This window comes from Scyliorhinus torazame, chromosome 9, assembly GCF_047496885.1.
Source record: "Scyliorhinus torazame isolate Kashiwa2021f chromosome 9, sScyTor2.1, whole genome shotgun sequence".
NCBI lineage: Eukaryota > Metazoa > Chordata > Chondrichthyes > Carcharhiniformes > Scyliorhinidae > Scyliorhinus > Scyliorhinus torazame.
Window position 1 is genome coordinate 263,646,983 of NC_092715.1, and position 20,963 is coordinate 263,667,945.

The window sequence follows — 20,963 nt, forward strand, 5'->3', positions numbered from 1 at the left end:
CATTAATAAAACAAACTTGCGATGGCAGCACAATTATTATTGTTATCCGACAGTTCCCCGAGGCACAGATGTATTTTCCAATCTCTTGTCCTTATTGTTCTCCTGGGTACAGATTGAGGCTGGCTCCACTGCCCTCTGCTCCATATTCACACTCGCCGTGACCTAAAATATGAACTCTGACCCCTTGTGCATTGCCAATTTCCTTTGGTCCACCATTGGTCTCCACTTCTTCAGCTGTCCAGGCTCTTAAGCTCTGGATTAGTAATCGAGAGGCCCAGGCTAACCCACTGATGACATGAGTTTAGATCCCACTACGGCACTGGTGGAATTTAAATTAAGTTTAAAAAAAATAAAAATCTGGAATATAAAGCTCGTCTCAGTAATGGCGACCAAGAAACTATCATCGATTGTTGTAAAAACGCACCCGATTCGCTATTGTTCTTTTAGGGAAGGAAATCTGCCGTCCTTACCTGGTCTGGCCTACACGTGACCTCAAAAGTGGTCAAGCAAGTCACTCCGTTCAAAGGGCAATTAGGGGTGGGCAAAAAGTGAGGCCCACACCACAGGAAAGAATAAAGATAACAAGGTTTAGCATCATTGGCGGTTCTGCCTTCAGCAATCCTAAATTCTGGAATTCTTTCCAAAAACCTCCTCTTCCTCTCCTCCTTTAAGACGCCTCTTAAAACCTCCCTCTAGAACCAGGCTCAATACCTCCCTCTTGTGGCTGGATGGCAAATTCTGCTTCCTACCACTGCTGCGTCCTGGGGAAGTTGTTATTATCGAGGTGGTAGCTAACATGTCGTCTACCAATAAAGGGGCAGCAGCTTTCATTTCTATAGTGCCTTTACGACCTTGTGTCGTCCCAAAGCATTTCACAGCCATTGGAGCACTTTTAAAGTGTTGCAATGGAGGAAACACAGGAAACCAATTTGCGCACAGCCCGATCTTAAAAAACAGCGACGTGATGATGACTTACAAAATACTGCGAGGCCTGTGGAGAGGGTGTTTCCACTAGTAGGAGAAACGAGATCCCTCGGGCACAGACTCGGACTGAAGGGCCGATCCTTAAAAACCCAGAGGAGGAGGAACTTCTTCAGCCAGAGGGTGGTGAATCTGTGGAACTCATTGCCGCAGAAGGCTGTGGAGGCCAAATTACTGAGTGGCTTTAAGACAGAGATAGGGGCTTTAAGTCAGAGACAGTGGTTAGCGCTGCTGCCTCACGGCGCCGAGGGCCCGGGTTCGATCCCGGCCCCGGGTCACTGGCCGTGTGGAGTTTGCACATTCTCCCCGTGTCTGCGTGGGTCTCGCCCGCACAGCCAAGAGGTGTGCAGAGTCAGTGATTGGCCATGCTAAATTGCCCCTTAATTGGGAAAAAAAATGAATTGGGTACTTTTAATTAAAAAAAAGACAGAGATATATAGGTTCTTGATTAATAAGGGGATTAGCGGTTATGGGAAGAAGGCAGAAGAATGGGGATGAGAAAAATATCAGCCATGATCGAATGGCGGAGCAGACCCGATGGGCCGAATGGCCAAATTCTGCTCCAATGTCTTATGGTCTTATGCCATTATAGCCTGACAGTGCAGCACTCCCTCGGCGCCGCACTGTGCTCGCTTACAGAAATGGAGATGTTTATCTTTCTGGACACTTAAGGGGCAATTTAGCATTGCAATTCACCTAACCTGCACATCCTTGGACTGTGGGGGGAAACCGGAGCACCCGGAGGAAACCCACGCACACACGGGGAGAACGTGCAGACTCCGCACAGACAGTGACCCAAGCTGGGAATCGAACCTGGGACCCTGGAGCTGTGAAGCAACTGTGCTACCGTGACCGCGGTGTATTAAGGTGCCATTCACAGCAAATAATTAGATGAATGGACGCAGTGTCACACCTTGGTCATTGCAGTGACTCCTGTCAATGTTTAATTTTCTGATTTAACGGACAGGCAAGCATGGGCTCTCGTAGGTGTGATTAGTGCCGGTAACTCATCCTGTAGCGAGTCCGTTCGAGACTATGAGAACCACGACACCGGAGGAAAGGCAATCGGCCGCGGGGAGTTCGTCACGGTGGATGGAGTGAAGTTTGCAGTAACTGCCTCAAGCCAATGGAAAAAAGGTACCAAACATTACTGCCCCGGGCTTTGCAGTGTCACTAATAGCTAGGATGTCAGCAGACTCCATACTGCTGGGTAAAGCTGATAGTTATCTCTGCTGTCTATCCACCCGCAGTTAAACATGGAAATCTACAAGTTGCTGTTAGCGATTGCCTGCTCCCCTGCAGGGGGCACAGTTATAGTCCTTGAACCGGGCTAATTGCCCAATTGCTCCAAAGACAGAAGGAACAAAATCTAGCAGAATCAGGAACAAGTAGATTTTTTTAAAAACAGAGTAATAAATGACTTACACTGCTGAACAACCTATCTGGTGTTGAAAATTTAATTTAAAAAGCGTGGGATCTTATTTCCTCAATGGAAAATTACCATTGTAGTAATCCCCTTCGAGGCCCTCCTCCATCTTTGTGAACCCCCCCCCCCACCCCTTCCAAACCTTGGGGAGATCTCCGGGGACACCCCCGTCACTCCCCCTCTACCTGGCACCCAGGCACCCTGTCAATGCCAAGGTGGCACTACCAGGGTACCATATTGGCGGTGCCCTGGTGCCAGGGGGAGTGCCAGGGTGCCATCCTGCCCTATCCCTGACCACTTGGGGGTGGGGGGGGGTCTCCCATGGCATGGGAGACCCCCCACCACAAGGTGTCATAAGGATTGGTCCATGTTTGTGTGGACCAATATTAAACAGCACCCTGGTGAGGGGCCCGAGACATAGCCATTAAGTCACGGGCGGCGGGTGAATTTGGCACCCGGGTATTTAAATGAAGCATACGGCTCAATTAAATCGCCAGAGCCAGATTGCACCGGGCGGAGCGAGTCGATTGACCCGCGCTTCGCCCGTTGCACCTAGACCCATGTTTCAGAAAGCCAGAAAGGCTTTGACAAGGTGCCACACAAAAGGTTGCTGCATAAGATAAAGATGCATGGCATTAAGGGTAAAGTAGTAGCATAGATAAAGGATTGGTTAATTAATAGAAAGCAAAGAGTGGGGATTAATGGGTGTTTCTCTGGTTGGCAATTAGTAGCTAGTGGTGTCCCTCAGGGATCAGTGTTGGGCCCACAACGGTTCACAATTTACATAGATGATTTGGAGTTAGGGACCAAGGGCAATGTGTCCAAGTTTGCAGACGACACTAAGATGAGTGGTAAAGCAAAAAGTGCAGAGGATACCGGAAGTCTGCAGAGTGATTTGGATAGGCTAAGTGAATGGGCTAGGGTCTGGCAGATGGAATACAATGTTGACAAATGTGAGGTTATCCATTTTGGTAGGAATAACAGCAAAAGGGATTATTATTTAAATGATAAAATATTAAAACATGCTGCTGTGCAGAGAGACCTGGGTGTGCTAGTGCATGAGTCGCAAAAAGTTGGTTTACAGGTGCAACAGGTGATTAAGAAGGCAAATGGAATTTTGTCCTTCATTGCTAGAGGGATGGAGTTTAAGACTAGGGCGGTTATGCTGCAATTGTATAAAGTGTTAGTGAGGCCACACCTGGAGTATTGTGTTCAGTTTTGGTCTCCTTACCTGAGAAAGGACGTACTGGCACTGGAGGGTGTGCAGAGGAGATTCACTAGGTTAATCCCAGAGCTGAAGGGGTTGGATTATGAGGAGAGGTTGAGTAGACTGGGACTGTACTCGTTGGAATTTAGAAGGATGAGGGGGGGGATCTTATAGAAACATATAAAATTATGAAGGGAATAGATAGGATAGATGTGGGCAGGTTGTTTCCACTGGCGGGTGAAAGCAGAACTAGGGGGCATAGCCTCAAAATAAGGGGAAGTAGATTTAGGACTGAGTTTAGGAGGAACTTCTTCACCCAAAGGGTTGTGAATCTATGGAATTCCTTGCCCAGTGAAGCAGTTGAGGCTCCTTCATTAAATGTTTTTAAGATAAAGATAGATAGTTTTTTGAAGAATAAAGGGATTAAGGGTTATGGTGTTCGGGCCGGAAAGTGGAGCTGAGTCCACAAAAGATCAGCCATGATCTCATTGAATGGAGCAGGCTCGAGGGGCCAGATAGCCCACTCCTGCTCCTAGTTCTTATGTTCTTATGTCTGGCGCAACAGGATCGCTGAATCGCGACCACCACCTTCATCCCATCTGGGTGCCTATTTTTAAAAGGTTTGCTTCCTGTATATTGATTGAGTGTAATTTACAAACCCCACAAGGAGAGCAGCAGTTCGAGAAGGCGGCTCAACACCACCTTCTGAGGGGAAATTAGGGGTGGGCAATAAATGTTGACCTTGTCAGCGACGCCCACACATCCCGTGAAAGAATAAAAGAATAAAAGAAAAGAAACTAAAGATGTTTCCACTTCTGGAGTGCGCCGGGGGTGGGGCGGGGGGGGGGGGGGGGGCGGTGGGGGGGCAAAACTGGAGAACATCAATCTGAAGGTTAGTAATAAATTTGGTAATGAATTAAGGACGAATGCATTTAGCCAGGAGTGGTGACAATGGTTGATGTGACTGGGATAGGTACATGGAAGCAGAAGGGCCAAGTGGCCTTCCCCAGCTTCTATTTGTTATGTTTCTATGTAGGTAGATAAACACATGAGGGTGAAAGAATAGACAGATAGGCTGATAGAGTGAGATGGAGAGGGGCTGGATGGAGGTCCACCATGGAGAATAAATCAGACACAGGCCAGATGGGGCAAAGGGTCCGTTTCTATGCTGCATGTGAGATGTAATTAGCATTTACTCTCTATTAGTGTTTCGAGTACAGTAGATCGGAAACCGTTTGTTCAAAGCTTTAATTTTTCAACACATCCAGTTGAGCAATTTCAAAATTAATCTCGGGGGGGGGGGGGGGGGGGGGGGTGCAGACTGAAAAGTTTGGGTGTTAACTTTGCTTGTGTCTCTCCTGTCCGATTAGGAATTCCACTTTCCGAATTCCATGTTGAGGTGTCCGGTGGCTTAATCCTGGATCTGCTGGATGAGGTGGAAGGCTGGGAAAAGGATGACCGGATTGTTATAGCCAGTACTGATTACTCCATGAACCAGGCTGAGGAGTTCACCCTGCTCGCTTGCCCTGAATGCAAACGACATCAAGTCAAGGTGCAAGGTAGGTGACCAGCGTGCTGGACTGATAATTCAGCGTAGATTTGAGACCACACTGCACAGTCACCATGAGCTGCGTCACTGAGTTGAGACATTTCCTCCTGTTCCCCATTCCTGGGAGAGGTCGGGGAAAAATCCCAGGACCAATAAGGGGCAAATATACTCCAGAATTCCGGAGATGGGTGGGTGGCAAGGCGGCGCAGTGGTTAGCACTGCGGCCTCACGGCGCCGAGGTCCCAGTTTCGATCCCGGCTCTGGGTCACTGTCCGTGTGGAGTTTGCACATTCTCCCCGTGTCTGTGTGGGTTTCGCCCCCACAACCCAAAGATGTGCAGGGTAGGTGGATTGGCCACGCTAAATTGCCCCTTAATTGGCAAAAAAAATAAAAATGAATTGTGTATTCTAAATTTTTTTTTAAAGATTTCCGGCGATGCACCAAATCTACTCGGCAGAAGTGACAGACAATTTGACCTCTTTTCTCGTTTGTTTCCAACTATATTTTGTATTATGTTTGGGGAGCCAACTCCGGATACAGACAAACGAGACAGAGTGGAAGAACTTCGCCCTCTGCATCTGTGGCGAACTGAAATATTTACTGCTCCGTATCCCAACAGCTCAGTGTCACATTCACGGTAGATCAATGTAGCTTGAGTTTCAACAGGCTGTGACGGAAGGTGTGTCTGGTCTTTTACGGCTTGGTTCCGAGCAACAATCGCAGGAATTGTATAATAATCTTTATTAGTGTCACAAGGAGGCTCACATTAACACTGCAACAAAGTTACTGTGAAAATCCCCTAGTCGCCACATTCCGGCGCCTGTTCGGGTACACAGAGGGAGAATTCAGAATGTCCAAATTACCGAACAAGCGCGTCTTTCGGGACTTGTGGGAGGGAACCGGAGCACCCGGAGGAAACCCACGCAGACACGGGGGAGAACATGCAGACTCCGCACAGACAGCGACCCAGCCGGAAATCGTACCCAGGTCCCTGGCACTGTGAAGCAACAGTGCTAACCACTGTGACATGGAGGATGTTTTTTTGGGGGGGAGCAGGGGTGACTGCTAGGGGCCAGCGAGGCTGCCTCAAAGGACCTAATGTGGAGTAATTGCACCCGGCAATGCGTGGACTACTGTGTGAACCATTGGAAAAGGTTGGCACGTTTAATATGGCTCATTTGGTTCCTCTGTAAACGTCGCTTATAACAACGGCAAATGATCAACTTCATTCACCACTTCCCCCCCTCCGTCCCCCCCCCTAATAAAACACACCAAACATCACAAAATCAACTTGCATTTTCCTACTCGTGACTATAATTTCTTTTATTAAAAAATGTTTCTTCCAATTAAGGGGCAATTAAGCATGGCCAATCCACTTAACCCTGCACATCTTTGTGCTGTGGGGGCGAAACCCACGCAAACACGGGGAGAGTGTGCAAACTCCACACGGACAGTGACCCAGAGCCGGGATCGAACCTGGGACCTCGGCGCCATCAGGCAACAGTGCTAACCACTGCGCCACCGTGCCCCCCCACCTCCAGCACCTGAATAATGGACTCTGGCAATAAAAGCTCGGCCCAAACGCGAGCCGAGCAGATCAGTGCTGGCTGGCACCTGAAGTGTTTTTCTGTAAATAGCTGTTTATTCATAAAAACAAGTTTTTTTACGCCTCTTGCTTTGGACTCCTCCGTGGCCACTAAAACATTGTAAGGACAAACCGGGCAGTGCCAGCCTGCCGATCTGGGTGTGCTCAGCGAGGATGGTACCAGACAGGTGGGTGGGGGAGTAACCAGTTATTTTTGGCACGGGCCCCAGCTGGAGGTGAATTGAAATGTTTGTGCGTCATGGCAGGCAAGGGGAGTCCCCGGTACTAACTGCTGCTGCTGAATAAACCACATTGAGACTGTGAAGAAAAATCGATCTCATCGGACAACCTACCCCCAGGGATTAATAAATATTGAAACGCTGCTTTCTTTACAAATAAATAAAAATTCCTTTCACTCATTATGTTGCAATATATTTTAATACCAGTCGCAACACTGTCATTGTGTCACAATAGAAATCCTGTAAAATCTCATCAGAGAAAGTATAAGAGCTAGAATAACTATTGGTAAGTTTCTCGTTTTTGACCAATATCACCGATGTGCACATCCAAAACACGTCCGCACCTTAACGAGCCATCACAGTACAGAAAGTGACCATTCAGCCCATTGATCCATGCTGGCTCTCTCTAAAGAATTTCAGTCAGTCCCACTCCCCCGCTTTATCCCCAGAGCCTTGCACGTTTATCTCCCTCAAATTGCCATCCAGTTTCCTGATAGTCTCTGCTGTTACGGTACACAGACCAGACCCCAAGTTATATCAGGAAACCGGATGGGACCCCAACAACTTTTAAATGTGTAATCTGTGAGGGAAGGGTTTCTCGCTCCATTAGCGATTCGACCAACAACAAGAGATCTTTTATATTAAAACATTATCATCACAGGACCCACCCCATTATCACCCAAGTGAAAAAACAGCTTTTCAATAAACAGTTCTTACAGAAGAAGACAGGTCTTTGAGTTTACTTTCCCAACTACTTCTGAACTTCGATTGAGCAAAATTCACACACACAGGCCAAATGCCACTCATTAATACAGGTAACACTCACAGCTTACTGATTTATGCACACCGTCCTTGGGAGGGCAGCTTTCAGAAGTTACACCTCCGTTCCTCAGAACCCAGCGCAGAACTCTAAAACTAAAACTAAAAACAGGGGGCAGGGCTGAAAATGAAACTAAAAATGAACCCAACCCCTCCGATGACTGACATCACAGCCTGCCTAGCTGTTAACCCCTTAATCACAGCTTTCGCAGACATATAATCTGGATACCACAACCTAAATTATTTTCATAACATTGCTGTAACAGACGCATCATACAATATATAGATATAAAATGTCCTACATTCATCACGCTGATTCCACCATCCTCCTCGCCATCACCACTCACTGCGTAAAAATGTTCTTTCTTACAAGCTTTGCCCAAAACCTTTAGCCTGTCCCTTGTCCTTGTACCATCGGTTAACAGGAACAACCTTTCTTTGACGACCCTTACTAAGCCTGTCATCGTGTTGTAGACCTCTATCCAATCGCCCCTGAAGCTTCAGCCTATTTGTTTTGCTCTTTTTGCCTCTCCTTCCTCGAGCCTCTCCGTTATATACCAGGATTATACCGACGTTGCTGAATAACAGATTTTCACGTGGCTTCTAAACTTGGGAGGTCTTGTGGCACAGTGGGTTAGCGTCTCTGCCCCCTGGCAAGAAGCTCCGGGCTCAAGCCCCACCCCAGGACTTGATGGCCAAGTAAGGTGTGTTCATAATGCGGACAAATGGGTTAAGTGTCAGCCTGCAAAATCCAATGGCTGACGGTAAGAGCGGGAGAGCCTAAGTCTGCCTTGATGCATCACTGGGTGTGGGAAGAGAATTGGAATTCTAACCTCTAATAGTCCAGCTGTGAAGAGTGCATTTTTAATTAGGCATCGCATGAGTGAGGTTATATTTTAAATTCAAATGGAACTCATAACAATTAAAATGTGATTTAGAGTGTAGCAAGTACATAGGGGGCGATTCTCCGCAGCACGGACCAAGTGCCCGGGCACGACGGGGCCAGCACGGCGCTGGAGCGGTTCACGCCACTCCAGCGTCCTTACGCGGCAGGTTACATCTATACTTCTCCGAATTAGCCTGAACCTTGCGTGGCACCAAATGGGCACCGTGCCAACCGTGCATGTGCAGTTGGGGCAGCCCAATCCTGCACGGGCCGCGCCATCCTGCGCATGCGCGGGGAACTTCTTACGCGCGCCGGCCCCTCACCAACATGGCGCCGGTGTTCTGGGGCCGCGCGCGGAAGGTGGTAGGCCCGGGGGGGGGGGGGGGGCGGGGGGGGAGAGGCCGGGCCGCCGATTGGCGGGCCCCGATCGCGGGCCAGACCCCATCAGAGGCCCCCCCCCCCCCCCCCCCCCCCCGGGTGAAGGAGCCCCCCTCCTCCCCCCTCTCACAGGCCGCCCCCCCAGCGTTCCCGCAGAGTTCCTGTCGGCAGCGACCAGGGGTGGACGGCGCCGGCGGGAACCTGTCGTGACGTAGCGGCCGCTCGCCGTTTGCGGCGATTCTCCAAGCGGTCCAGCGCAAATTGCGCGCCGCTGGTTTCGGGGGGGGGGAGGGGGGGAATCGTGCACGGGGCCCCGGGGATTCTCCCACCCGTCGTTGGGGGGGGAGAATCACGCCCATATTATTTACAGCATGTAAACAGGCCATTTGGTCCAATGGGTTCCTATTGCTATTTATGCTCCACATGAGACTCCTCTTCATCTCGTTGCTAATAACAGATCCATAGATCCATAGAATCCCTACAGTGCAGAAGGAGGCCATTCAGCCCGTAGAGTTTGCACAGGCCCTCTGAAAGAGCATGTACCTAGAGCCACTCTCCCACCCCCTGTAACACCACCTGATTCTTGGACACTAAGGGCAATTTATCATGGCCAATCCACCTAACCTGCACATCTTTGGACTGTGGGAGAAAACCTTGGCATCCGGAGGAAACCCACGCAGACACGGGGAGAACGTGCAGACTCCGCACAGACAGTGACCCAAGGCTGGAATCGAACCCGGGTCCCTGGTGCTGTGAGGCAGCGATGCTAACCACCGTGCTGCCGTTCTATTCCTTTCTCCCTCACAAGCTTGTCCTTTGTGCATCTGTGCTAGTTGTTCTATGCTGGAAAGCTACTTGGAGGAGAATAGAAGAGGACCGCCCCTTATTCAGTCTTAGATTTATTTACAGAGTGAAATTTTACAAGTGTACACCTCCTAACTGAACCACACTACACTTCCCGCGAGTGTCTTTTGATATGTGCTCAAGCGAAACCCCAATTAATGCTCTTCATCTGCATGGAATTAAATACAATTGACATACAATTGACACAATTCACTATAGCTACTGCGTGCACAGTGAGTTCTCCAGTTGCTGGGTAATGAGATTTCCCCTGAATTTCCTACTGGATTTATTAGCGCTCTCATATATTCATAGGTATGGTTTTCTAAAATATAAATATAGTACCCAATAATTGTTTTCCAATTAAGGGGCAATTTAGCGTAGCCAATCCACCTACCCTGCACATCTTTGGGTTGTGGGGGTGAAACCCACGCAGACACGGGGAGAGCACACACAGACAGTGACCCGGGATCGAACCCGGGTCCTCGGCGCCGTAGGCAGCAGTTCTAACCACTGCGCCACCCTGTCGCCCACAAGGGCGTGTTTTGGACCACCCAGATATCTGGAAATACCCGATTGACTTCAGAATGGGGATTGGATCTGGGGCCTGTCCCCCACGCTCCCCAATCATTTCATAAAAGTTCTGCTCATTAGAACACTTTGCTGATGTGACGCTCTCTCCTCGGTTGCCAGAGCTTGAGTCGTTCATGCTCTGGGCAGCACGGTAGCACAAGTGGATAGCACTGTGGCTTCACAGCTCCAGGGTCCCAGGTTCAATTCCCCGCTGGGTCACTGTCTGTGCGGAGTCTGCACGTTCTCCCCATGTGTGCGTGGGTTTCCTCCGGGTGCTCCGGTTTCCTCCCACAGCCCAAAGACGTACAGGTTAGATGGATTGACCATGCTAAATTGCCCTTAGTGACCAAAAAAGGTTAGTGGGGTTATTGGGTTACGGGGATAGAGTGGAAGTGAGGGCTTAAGTGGGTTGGAGCAGACTCAATGGGCCGAATGGACTCCTTCTGCACTGTATATTCTATGTTCTATGCTTTCCTTTTTTTCAGGAAAGGCCCAGTTTCTTCACGTTGGCGAGATTGTGGATGGGATTGACATGCGAGCAGAGGTGGGGGTTTTGACGAGGAACCTTGTCATTGAGGGGGAGATGGAGGATTCCTGCTACGATAACAACTGGTGTCAGTTCTTTGAGCACGACACATTTGGGGGACATCTAAAGGTGAGATTGACCGATGGGACAGGCCTCTCTCTGAGCTGTAAATGTGGACTCAGGCCTGTTCTGGGCCAGGGTGTAGAGAACCCCAAAGTGCATCATGGAGTTCACCTGACCCACAACTTTTACTAGATTGTGGTATGGGGAGCACACGGCCCACTCTACAGGTGTGGTACAGCAGAAATGGAAAAGTATTTTTTAAAGCAAAACAATGTTTATTCTATGAACTCAAGTTAACCTTTTTAAAACATACAGTGAACATCTTAGCAACCATCAATTCAAATACAATCCCCAAAGAATACAACACTAAGTAATTGTTGAGCTGTCCTTTCAACATCCAGAAGACTTTAAAAAAAAAACTTTCAGCAGAAGCACATCAGGTTAAAGTCACTATTGAGAGCAGTTATTAGTTTTAAATCACCAAAGGATTGATTTACATTCTTTAGATTACAGAGAAAGACTCTAATACACCTTCTGGCTGTGACTGCAGCTATCCAGCTCTGAAAACTAAACTAAAATACACCCTGCAGCAAACAGCCTAAAACGAAAGTAAAAGGCTGACAGACAGCCCAGCTCCACCCACTCTCTGACATCACTGCAGTAATAAACACCCATTTCTTAAAGGTACTCTCACTACAGATATTTATATACACACCAATTTATTAACACCCATTTCTTAAAGGTACACTCACATGACAGGCCTGACTTTAAATGTGATTGCACGGCCAGCATTGGAATTTGTTTTCAAACCTTTACGCTCCGCGGATTTAGGGAAACGAGGAGTGCTTGTAGAGGAGCAATAGAATTTTTAATCTTGTCCATTGTGCTCAATTAGCTGTCATGTGAACTGGATTATGCCTCTCAAGCCCTCTCAGAAACTTGCATGTTTCAATGTAATCACTCTGCACCATTCCAAACTCCAGAGAATGCAGGCCCACCCATTCCTCATGGGACAATCTTCACATCCTAGTGAACTCTTCCCCACAAGGTTCGGCGTTGAAAGGCTTCACTGCTGTCTTTCTAGAATGCTCATTGAGGCAGTTCTATTTGGCCGTGTGCAGAGAATGGTAGGAGTGTCTTCAAGAATGGAGGTTGGCAAGAATGATCCCTGGAATGAAGAGCTTGTCATCTGAGGAACGGTTGAGGAATCTGGGTCTGTACTCGTTGGAGTTTAGAAGGATGAGGGGGCATCTTATGGAAACTTACAGGACACTGCGAGTGGATAGAGTGGACGTGGAGAGGATGTTTCCACTTGTAGGAAAAACTAGAACCAGAGGACACCATCTCAGACTAAAGGGACGGTCCTTTAAAACAAAGATGAGGAGGAATTTCTTCAGCCAGAGGGTGGTGAATCTGTGGAACTCTTTGCCGCAGAAGGCTGTGGAGGCCAAATCACTGAGTGTCTTTAAGACAGAGATAGATAGGTTCTTGATCAATAAGGGGATCGGGGGTATGGGGAGAAGGGAGGAGATTGGGGATGAGAAAAATATCAGCCATGATTGAATGGAGGAGCAGACTCGATGGGCCGAGTGGCCTAATTCTGCCCCTATGTCTTATGGTCTTTGTGTTGTGGCTTCTGACTACTTCCAGTAAACCACGGCAAAAAATAATCTTCGGAGACAGTGACCGGGCTTGATTTTTCTTCTTGTATTTCCCTTTAGGTAGAAACCCAGTTTTAACCCTTATTTTGTTCCGCTTGTGTTCACCGTGTTAAAGGTTTTGAAGAATTTTACATCAGTTCATCTCTCCAATGTGGAGCTGGTACACATGGGGCAGCAAGTTATGGGCAGTTACCCTGTGCACTTTCACCTCTGTGGCGATGTGGATGGACGGGGGGGCTACAGTTCACCGACGTACCTGAAAAGTCTCGCAATTCACCACTGCTTCTCCAGATGTGTCACAGTCCACGCAACCCATGGCTTGTTGGTTAGTACTTTTTTTTTTAAAGACAGCTGGTCTGGAATTTTTCTTGGGATGAGGGCTTCACTGGGATTTGTTGCCGAATTGCCTTTGAATCGAGCGTTTCACTTGACTGTTTCAGAGGGTAGTTAAGAGTCAACCACTTTGCTGTGGGTCTGGAGTCACATGTAGGCCAGACTGGGTAAGGACGGCAGATTTCCTTCCCGATAGGGCATGAGTGAACCAGATGGGCTTTTACGACAATTGACCTGAACGTGTCCAGCGAAATGCGTCGGCCACCCTGCTCAGGAATTTCTTGCGGAAGTTTAAAGAGCTCAAATTCTATTTTATTGCCATTTCAAACACTCTGCAATCAGCATAAAGCAATGAAGCTGCGAAAGAACTCATTCCTCCAAACTTTGGGGGCGTTCTTGCGCCCGTGTTCGCTGTCAGCGAGAACGGTGACATGGGTACAAACTCTCACAAGGCTCGGGAAATGCGATTCTCGCCGGCAAGACCGCGTTTCCGATTTACCCCTCCCGCCCCTTGCCGGTGACCTAATACATTTCAATCTCTTTAAAGGCGCTCCCTCCCCACCACATTATTTCCCCCCCTCCCCTCACAGAATATTGAAACCTTGCCAACGTGACGTGACGTCAGTAAGGTTCACATTGGCGGTGTCGGCTGGACGCCCTGCCGGAGAATGAACACGTGGTCAGTGGGCGGGATGGGTCAGTGTGTACGGCAATAACAACTCACGTGTGACAGTCCATCTGGGTGGGGCCCGCTGGATCCTCACCTCTGTGGCGTGTGCCGACCTCCGCATTGGCGATTGCTCTGTCCTCGGCCACCCCCGTCACCTCCAGGGTCCGTTCGTCAAGGGTCGTGAGGATTCTTCCGTTTGTCCACATCCAAGAGCCTCTCCGGGCCCGTGTTTCCAAACGGTAGGGCTGGGTGACTCGGCGCCCTGGCTGCGAGCTGAGTGGGTTTGGCTGTGCACCTGCTGTTTAAACACCGCTGAACCTTGTTAGCGGGGGCGGGGGGGGGAGGGCTGGCGAGCGCAGTCCCGGCGAATCTGCTGGTGAGCCTTTATTTGTGACGGGAAGCCCGTGAGGCCTTGTTAAGTGGACCAATTAATGTTGAATTACGTTGCGGCCTCACTGGGCTGAGCACCGGGAAACTCGCGACAATTCCCACTCACTACCACACTTAGAAATCTTCCCGGAGAATCGCACCTGTAGAAAACCTTTGGGAGAATTGCACCCGTTTGTATTGATGCATAACAGGGAGCCTGGGCGAAATTCTCCCCTAACGGCGGGATGTCCGCCGACTGGCGCCAAAAACGGCGCCAATCAGAAGGGCATCGCGCCGGCCCAAAGGTGCGGAATGCTCCGCATCTTTGGGGGCCAAGCCCCAATATTGAGGGGCTAGGCCGGCGCCGGAGGGATTTCCGCCCCGCCAGCTGGCGGAAATGGCCTTTGTTGCCCCGCCAGCTGGCGCGGAAATGACATCTCCGGGCGGCGCATGCGCGGGAGCGTCAGCGGCCGCTGACAGTTTCCCGCGCATGCGCAATGGGGAGAGTCACTTCCGCCTCCGCCATGGTGGAGGCCGTGGCGGAGGCGGAAGGGAAAGGGTGCCCCCGCGGCACAGGCCCGCCCGCGGATTGGTGGGCCCCGATCGCGGGCCAGGCCACCGTGGGGGCACCCCCCGGGGTCAGATCGCCCCGTGCTCCCCTCCCCCCCCAGGACCCCGGAGCCCGCCCACGCCGCCTGGTCCTGCCGGTAAATACCAGGTTTAATTTACACCGGCGGGACAGGCAATTTCTGGGCGGGACTTCGGCCCATCCGGGCCGGAGAATTGAGCGGGGGGTCCCGCCAACCGGCGCGGCCCGATTCCCGCCCCCGCCCAATCTCCGGCGGGGGGTCGGAGAATGACGCCCCCTGTGTTAACAATAATTTACACTGATGTCACCTTTTTTTTAATAAACATTTTATTGACGTCTTTATGGTTTTATAACAACAACGGAAGAAACAATGTACATACAAGTATAAAGATAGTGCAAAAGCCGTCTTCGTCCCTCACAGGTCCCACCTTTTCTAGCCTCCTACTCTGCACCAAACTAACCCGCCCCCCGATCCCCCCCCCCCCCGCCCCCCCCTCCCTTCTGCTGACAATTAATTTTCCGCGAAGAAGTCGACGAACGGCTGCCCCCTCCGGGCGAACCCTAACAGTGACCCTCTCAGGGCGAACTTGATTTTCTCCAAACCGAGAAAGCTAGCCATGTCCGATAGCCAGGTCTCCGACTTCAGGGGCTTTCAGTCCCTCCAAGCTAATAGAATCCGTCTCCGAGCTACCAGGGAAGCAAAGGCCAGAACGTCTGCCTCTTTCTCCTCCTGGATTCCCGGGTCTTCCGACACTCCAAAAATCGCCACCTCTGGACTCGGTGCCACCCTTGTTTTTAACACCGTGGACACGACATCCGCAAACCCCTGCCAGAATCCCCTCAGCTTCGGACATGCCCAGAACATATGAATATGGTTCGCTGGTCCCCCCACACACCTTGCGTGCCTGTCTTCTATCCCAAAGAATCTGCTCATCCGGGCCACTGTCATGTGAGCCCGGTGAATGACCTTAACTGTATCAGGCTGAGCCTGGCACATGTTGTGGACGCGTTGACCCTACACAACGCATCCGCCCAGAGACCATCCTCTATCTCTCCTCCTAACTCCTCTCCCCATTTGTGTTTCAGCTCCTCGGTCTGCGTTTCCTCTGACCCCACGAGCTCTTTATAAATGTCCAAAACCCTCCCTTCTCCCACCCGTACTCTGGAAACTACCCTGTCCTGTATCCCCCTTGGTGGTAGGAGCGGGAAGGTTGAGACCTGCCTGCGTAGGAAATCCCACTCATTCCCTCCCGTCAGCTCAAATTTCTCCTCCAACTCCCTCAGGCTGGGAAAGCTCCCCTCTATAAACATATCTCCCATCCTCTCTGCCATCTCCGGAACCCTCCATCTAACCTCCCCGGGGCAAACCGGTGATTATTGCAGATTGGAGACCAGACCGATACTGACTGATGTCACCTTTAACCGAGTGAAACACCCCAAACCTTTCCAAAGGAACGCCATCGAATTTCTCCCAGCTCACTCTGTCAGCGATACCCTGGAGATTAAGCTGCAGTTGTTGGAGGCTCCAGGGTTGGGAATCTCTCGTGTGACATTATGCCGACTCACACGATGGGAACCACCATCATCACCACATTGCTCCTGTTTACAGCATTTTGCAGAACCTTCCAACGGGCGATATTCAACTGGTTTCCCGTGTGATTGACAGATGGTTACAGAGTGACAATCACCTGCCCCTCCCCCACATTGAGGAGCTGGGGGGGGGGGGGGGGGGGGATGCAGACTTTGAGCCAGGAAAAGCTAAACTCGTCTTTGAGTTTCTGCTCTTTGTTTTTTAAAACAGATCGAAGACACCATTGGCTATGACACACTGGGTCACTGTTTCTTCCTGGAGGACGGCTTTGAGCAGAGGAACATTCTTCACCACAACCTGGGCCTTCTCACCAAACCTGGGACCCTTCTGCCCACAGACAGGAATGATCAGATGTGCCCCTTGATTCGTAACAACGTTTATGGCAAATACATCCCAGTGCCAGCGACTGACTGCAAGTAAATGTTGCACTTTTGGGGGCCATGCCCAATTCTTGTGTGATTTAGAACATAGAACATACAGTGCAGAAGGAGGCCATTCGGCCCATCGAGTCTGCATGGACCCACTTAAGCCCTCACTTCCACCCTATCCCCATAACCCAATAACCCCATGTAACTTTTTTTGGTCACTAAGGGCAATTTTAGCTTGGCCAATCCACCTAACCTGCACGTCTTTGGGCAGTGGGAGGAAACCGGAGCACCCGGAGGAAACCCACGCAGGCACGGGGGAGAACGTGCAGACTCCGCACAGACAGTGACCCAGCGGGGAATCGAACCTGGGACCCTGGCGCTGTGAAGCCACAGTGCTAGCCACTTGTGCTGCCCAGAGGAGGAAGTGATTCACGTTGGTCGGAAGAGACTAGATTTGCTAGGCCTTCCCCCCGCCGAGTACCTGGGCAGACTGAGTGCTAATGATTTCCAACCTCCATGGGTGGAACTTCCTGTGTCCAGAGACACAATTGGGGCAGAAAGCAAATACCCAGGGGTTACAGATGGAGGAAACCCCGAGGCGTGTGCGCTAACTCAAATTCACTGCAGTACGTCCAGATTTCCGCTCCGTCTCTGCACCCGAATGCATCTCGGTTCGTTCCGGTGGCTCTGCCCCTGGGTAAAGAACCAGAAGTGCAGGTTACCAGCTAATCACACTGGGTATAAAGGAATTGGGGGTGTCGTGAGGAAAGTGGAGTTGATAGAATATCAGCCACAATGTTATTGAATGTTGGAGCAGGTTACAATGGGCCAAACGGCTTACTCCAGCTCCAGTCCCTGATGCTAAGCTGAGTTAATAATTCTATGAGGACTGAGGACACTCCCCCCAAGACGGCGACAGTTTTTAACAATGACCCGGTTGCAACTCTCTTCCTTTCTCCCTCAGGGCGGTTTCGACGTTCTGGGTTGCCAACCCCAATAACCACCTCATTAACAATGCAGCTGCAGGTTCACAGGTACGTTCCGGTTCATTGCAGGTTAATCATCACATTCTGGGTGTTTCTGCGGTGTGGATAGGGTTCGGGGGAGGGGAGGCCAGGGGAAGAACACTTGGCCAATGTGGTTGTAAGGTGCCCAATTCACAGTATTAATAACAATGATAATCTTTATTGTCACAAGTAGGCTTACATTAACACTGCAATGAAGTTACTGTGAAAAGCCCCTAGTCGCCACATTCCGGCGCCTGTTTGGGTGCACGGAGGGAGAATTCAGAATGCCCAATTCACCTAACAAGCCCGTCTTTTGGGACTTCTGGGACGAAACCGGAGGAAACCCACGCACACACGGGGAGAACATGCAGACTCCACACAGACAGTGACCCAAGCCGGGAATCGAACCTGGGACCCTGGCGCTGTGAAGCAACAGTGCTAACCACTGTGCTACCGGGCTTAATGGCTGGGGAGCAAGATAATCTCCAGTATAATCAGACACCCTGCTGGAACACAGGGCCAGATGTTATTGGAGTGTGTCGGCTCACGCTGGGCGGAGTTAGACTTTCCCTTCCATTTTTCAGTCCCAAAATTTTTTAGCGCAAGTCATAATCTGGGGGTGGGATGGGATCTCAATCGCGGGTGGATGCCAGGCCCCATGGAGGGAGAGGGCTTCGCAATCCTGGATGTCGCCAAATGGAGAGTCAATCAGGGTATCCCGAGCCCCCCCCCCTTTGCAGGCCCTAGCCATCGCTCGAGGTCCTTACTTCCTTCTCCACGTTCTTACTTCCTCCTCCACGGGTTTCCCCTCGCCACCCTCTTCGACATCCTCCTCATCTGAGGAGATGCGGCACTTCTCCATCTCCCCCTGGTCCAGCTGCTCTCCCCGCGGCAGTGCCGGGCAGTGCATAGTGCAGTAGACCACTTTGATGTGGGATATCCTCTGGGGGCTGTTCTGGAGGGCTCCCCCTCCACCCCCCTCAAGGCACCGGAACCACTTATTGAGCAGTCCATTCGCCCTGCTCGACCAGCGCGCACGTTGTCGCACAAGCCTTGTTAAAGCAAGTCTCAGAGAGTGTTTGTGGCCTCCGCACTGGATTCCTCAGCCACCTCCCGAGGAGACATACCTCTAGCCTCTCAGAGGGTCAGTACTCTTGGGAATTCTCTACCCCGGAGACCAGTGGAGGCTGTGGGTCATTGAATATATTCAAGGCGGAGTTCGAGAGTTTCTGATCGATTGGGGGGGTGGGAGGGGAGTCGAGTGTTATGGGGGACAGGCTGGAAAGTGGATTTGAGGCCACAATCAGACCAACCATGGACTTCTTGACTGGCGGAGCAGACTCGATGGGCTGAACGGCCTCCTCCGGCTCCTATTTCTTCTGGTCTCATTCAGCAGAGTCCAGCAAGAATGATTTTTAAGAATACTTTTTTTTTAAGATGAGATGTTTTAAAATGCCGATTAGATCCAATTTAAAAATTATTATCCCATCCTAAAAGTTACAAAGCCAATGCGTAGAGTGGACAAGACAAACCCTTAATCCATCCCACTGCTCGCTCCAAAAACCAGTTCAAATTCAAATAGAAGCCAATTCATGGTCTCCACAAGAGAGACGTATAAGATCCAGACGTATAAGACAAGCTGACCAGAAGACATCGCACCTCATCTTATGTTTAATCTGATGTTTGACCTTCGCCAAAAGGCCGCGATACGATTAGATACAATTTCTATCAATGACTTCGGTGTTTGTTGTAGGAATTAATTCCGCTAATTTTCCCATTCGAAATCTTGCGAGCCGACTTGTTCATTATTTACATTAGGATACCGGGATATGGTACCTGTTCCATAAAGTTCCCACAGGAGACTCCCAAGGGCTGTTCTCTGAAACTAAGGCTGAACTCACTCCACTGGGCACGTTCTACAACAACCGGGTTCACTCAAACTTCAAGGTAAGCGGCCCCTCGTCGTGTCAGGGACTGGTACAGCGCAGAAGGGAGTCCATCTGGCCCCGTCATGCCTGTGCCAGTTCTTTTGAAAAGAGCCAATGAATCTCACTCTGCCCTGCCCATAGCCCAGCAGATTTTCCCCATTCCACTATTTATCCAACTTTCCTTTGAAACTTACTATTAAACCTGCTTCCCCTTTCAGATCTTAACTGCTCGCTAGACATATTTACAAAAACGTTTCCTCAAATCATCTCTGTGTCTTCTGCCCTTCTATCTCTAAACTTATGACTTCAGGACCCCGTCCCCCGCCATAGCAAAGTGTTTCCTTGTTCATGGGCGCAGGCGATTAAAGCCTGGAGGTTTCTTTAGAGTTCCTGTGTACCGCTGAAATAAAACTCCAGGATACAGACTGGAGCTCAGCGGGTTAGTGAATGACCATGTGCTACTGATATTGATCTTGGCTGGAAAGCAAATTACAAAACATTCGGACCACGATTTATTTTTCCAGAGGTAGACTTCTGCAGTCTTATCTAGACATTGAGGCGCATTCAGCACCGCGATCTCATTTATTTTTCTTTTGATATTCTGATTTTTGTTTTGTGTTGATCTGTTTCTATCGCCCGCTGTTCCTTTTCCCGACTTTCCATCGATTCCTTTTATTTTTGTTCACTGTCCCTTTAACTTTCATTTGGAGTCGCAGTTCACAAAGTTTTTCTATTTCACTTTTTTCCTCTCCCCCCCCCCCCCCCCCCTTTGTTTCCTTCTCTTTCTCCGTTACCGAGCAGCTGAGGTTAGAGGTTCATTGGATCCTTGACCGTCTCGTCTGATGGATCTCCCTGAGCTGTCGCAACGCCCAGTTCATCTCTCACCTCCGGGATGGAATTGGCACCGGTTTCTTCAGGGTTCACCCCCCCCCCCCGCCACCCCCCCCCCCCCCTTTTCAACCCATTGGAGACTTGAGACCGACGCCTCCCCCAGGCGAAAGAAAGAACTTGCATTTACGTGGTGCCTTTCACAACCCCAAAGTGCTTTACAGCTGATGATGTTTGTTTTGTTTGAAGTGCATGGTGTTGCATTGTGGCAAACGTGGCCACCGGTTTTGTGCACAGTAAGATCCCACAAACCGCAATCAAATGGCAACCAGGCGATCGGTCTCGTTGATGTTGGTTTTGGGTTAAATGTTGGCCAGGATAGCTGGAAACGGCTTCCAGTAAGGACCTATCCAGGAGTCTGGAAGGCTTGAACCATTCCAGTATGTCAACATTCTGACCATTTTGTCCTGCTACTGAAGGAAGTCCGTGTAACCTCTTCCCATCCTTTCCCATTTGGACTTCCCGTTCAGATTTTGGATAGGGTGCA

At 50.1% G+C, this 20,963-nt stretch overlaps 1 protein-coding gene across 3 annotated transcripts in view; it reads left to right on the plus strand.

Annotated features, from left to right (window-relative positions):
- cemip2 (cell migration inducing hyaluronidase 2) overlaps positions 1-20,963 on the plus strand; it is a 116,540-nt gene that overhangs the window by 46,627 nt on the left and 48,950 nt on the right. For all 3 annotated transcript variants that reach the window (XM_072517375.1, XM_072517374.1, XM_072517376.1), the window contains 7 exons: positions 1,949-2,118; positions 4,985-5,173; positions 10,969-11,138; positions 12,849-13,058; positions 16,496-16,701; positions 17,618-17,687; positions 19,479-19,607. In XM_072517375.1, coding sequence (XP_072373476.1) covers positions 1,949-2,118; positions 4,985-5,173; positions 10,969-11,138; positions 12,849-13,058; positions 16,496-16,701; positions 17,618-17,687; positions 19,479-19,607 — 1,144 coding nt within the window. The remainder of the gene's footprint in view (positions 1-1,948; positions 2,119-4,984; positions 5,174-10,968; positions 11,139-12,848; positions 13,059-16,495; positions 16,702-17,617; positions 17,688-19,478; positions 19,608-20,963) is intronic.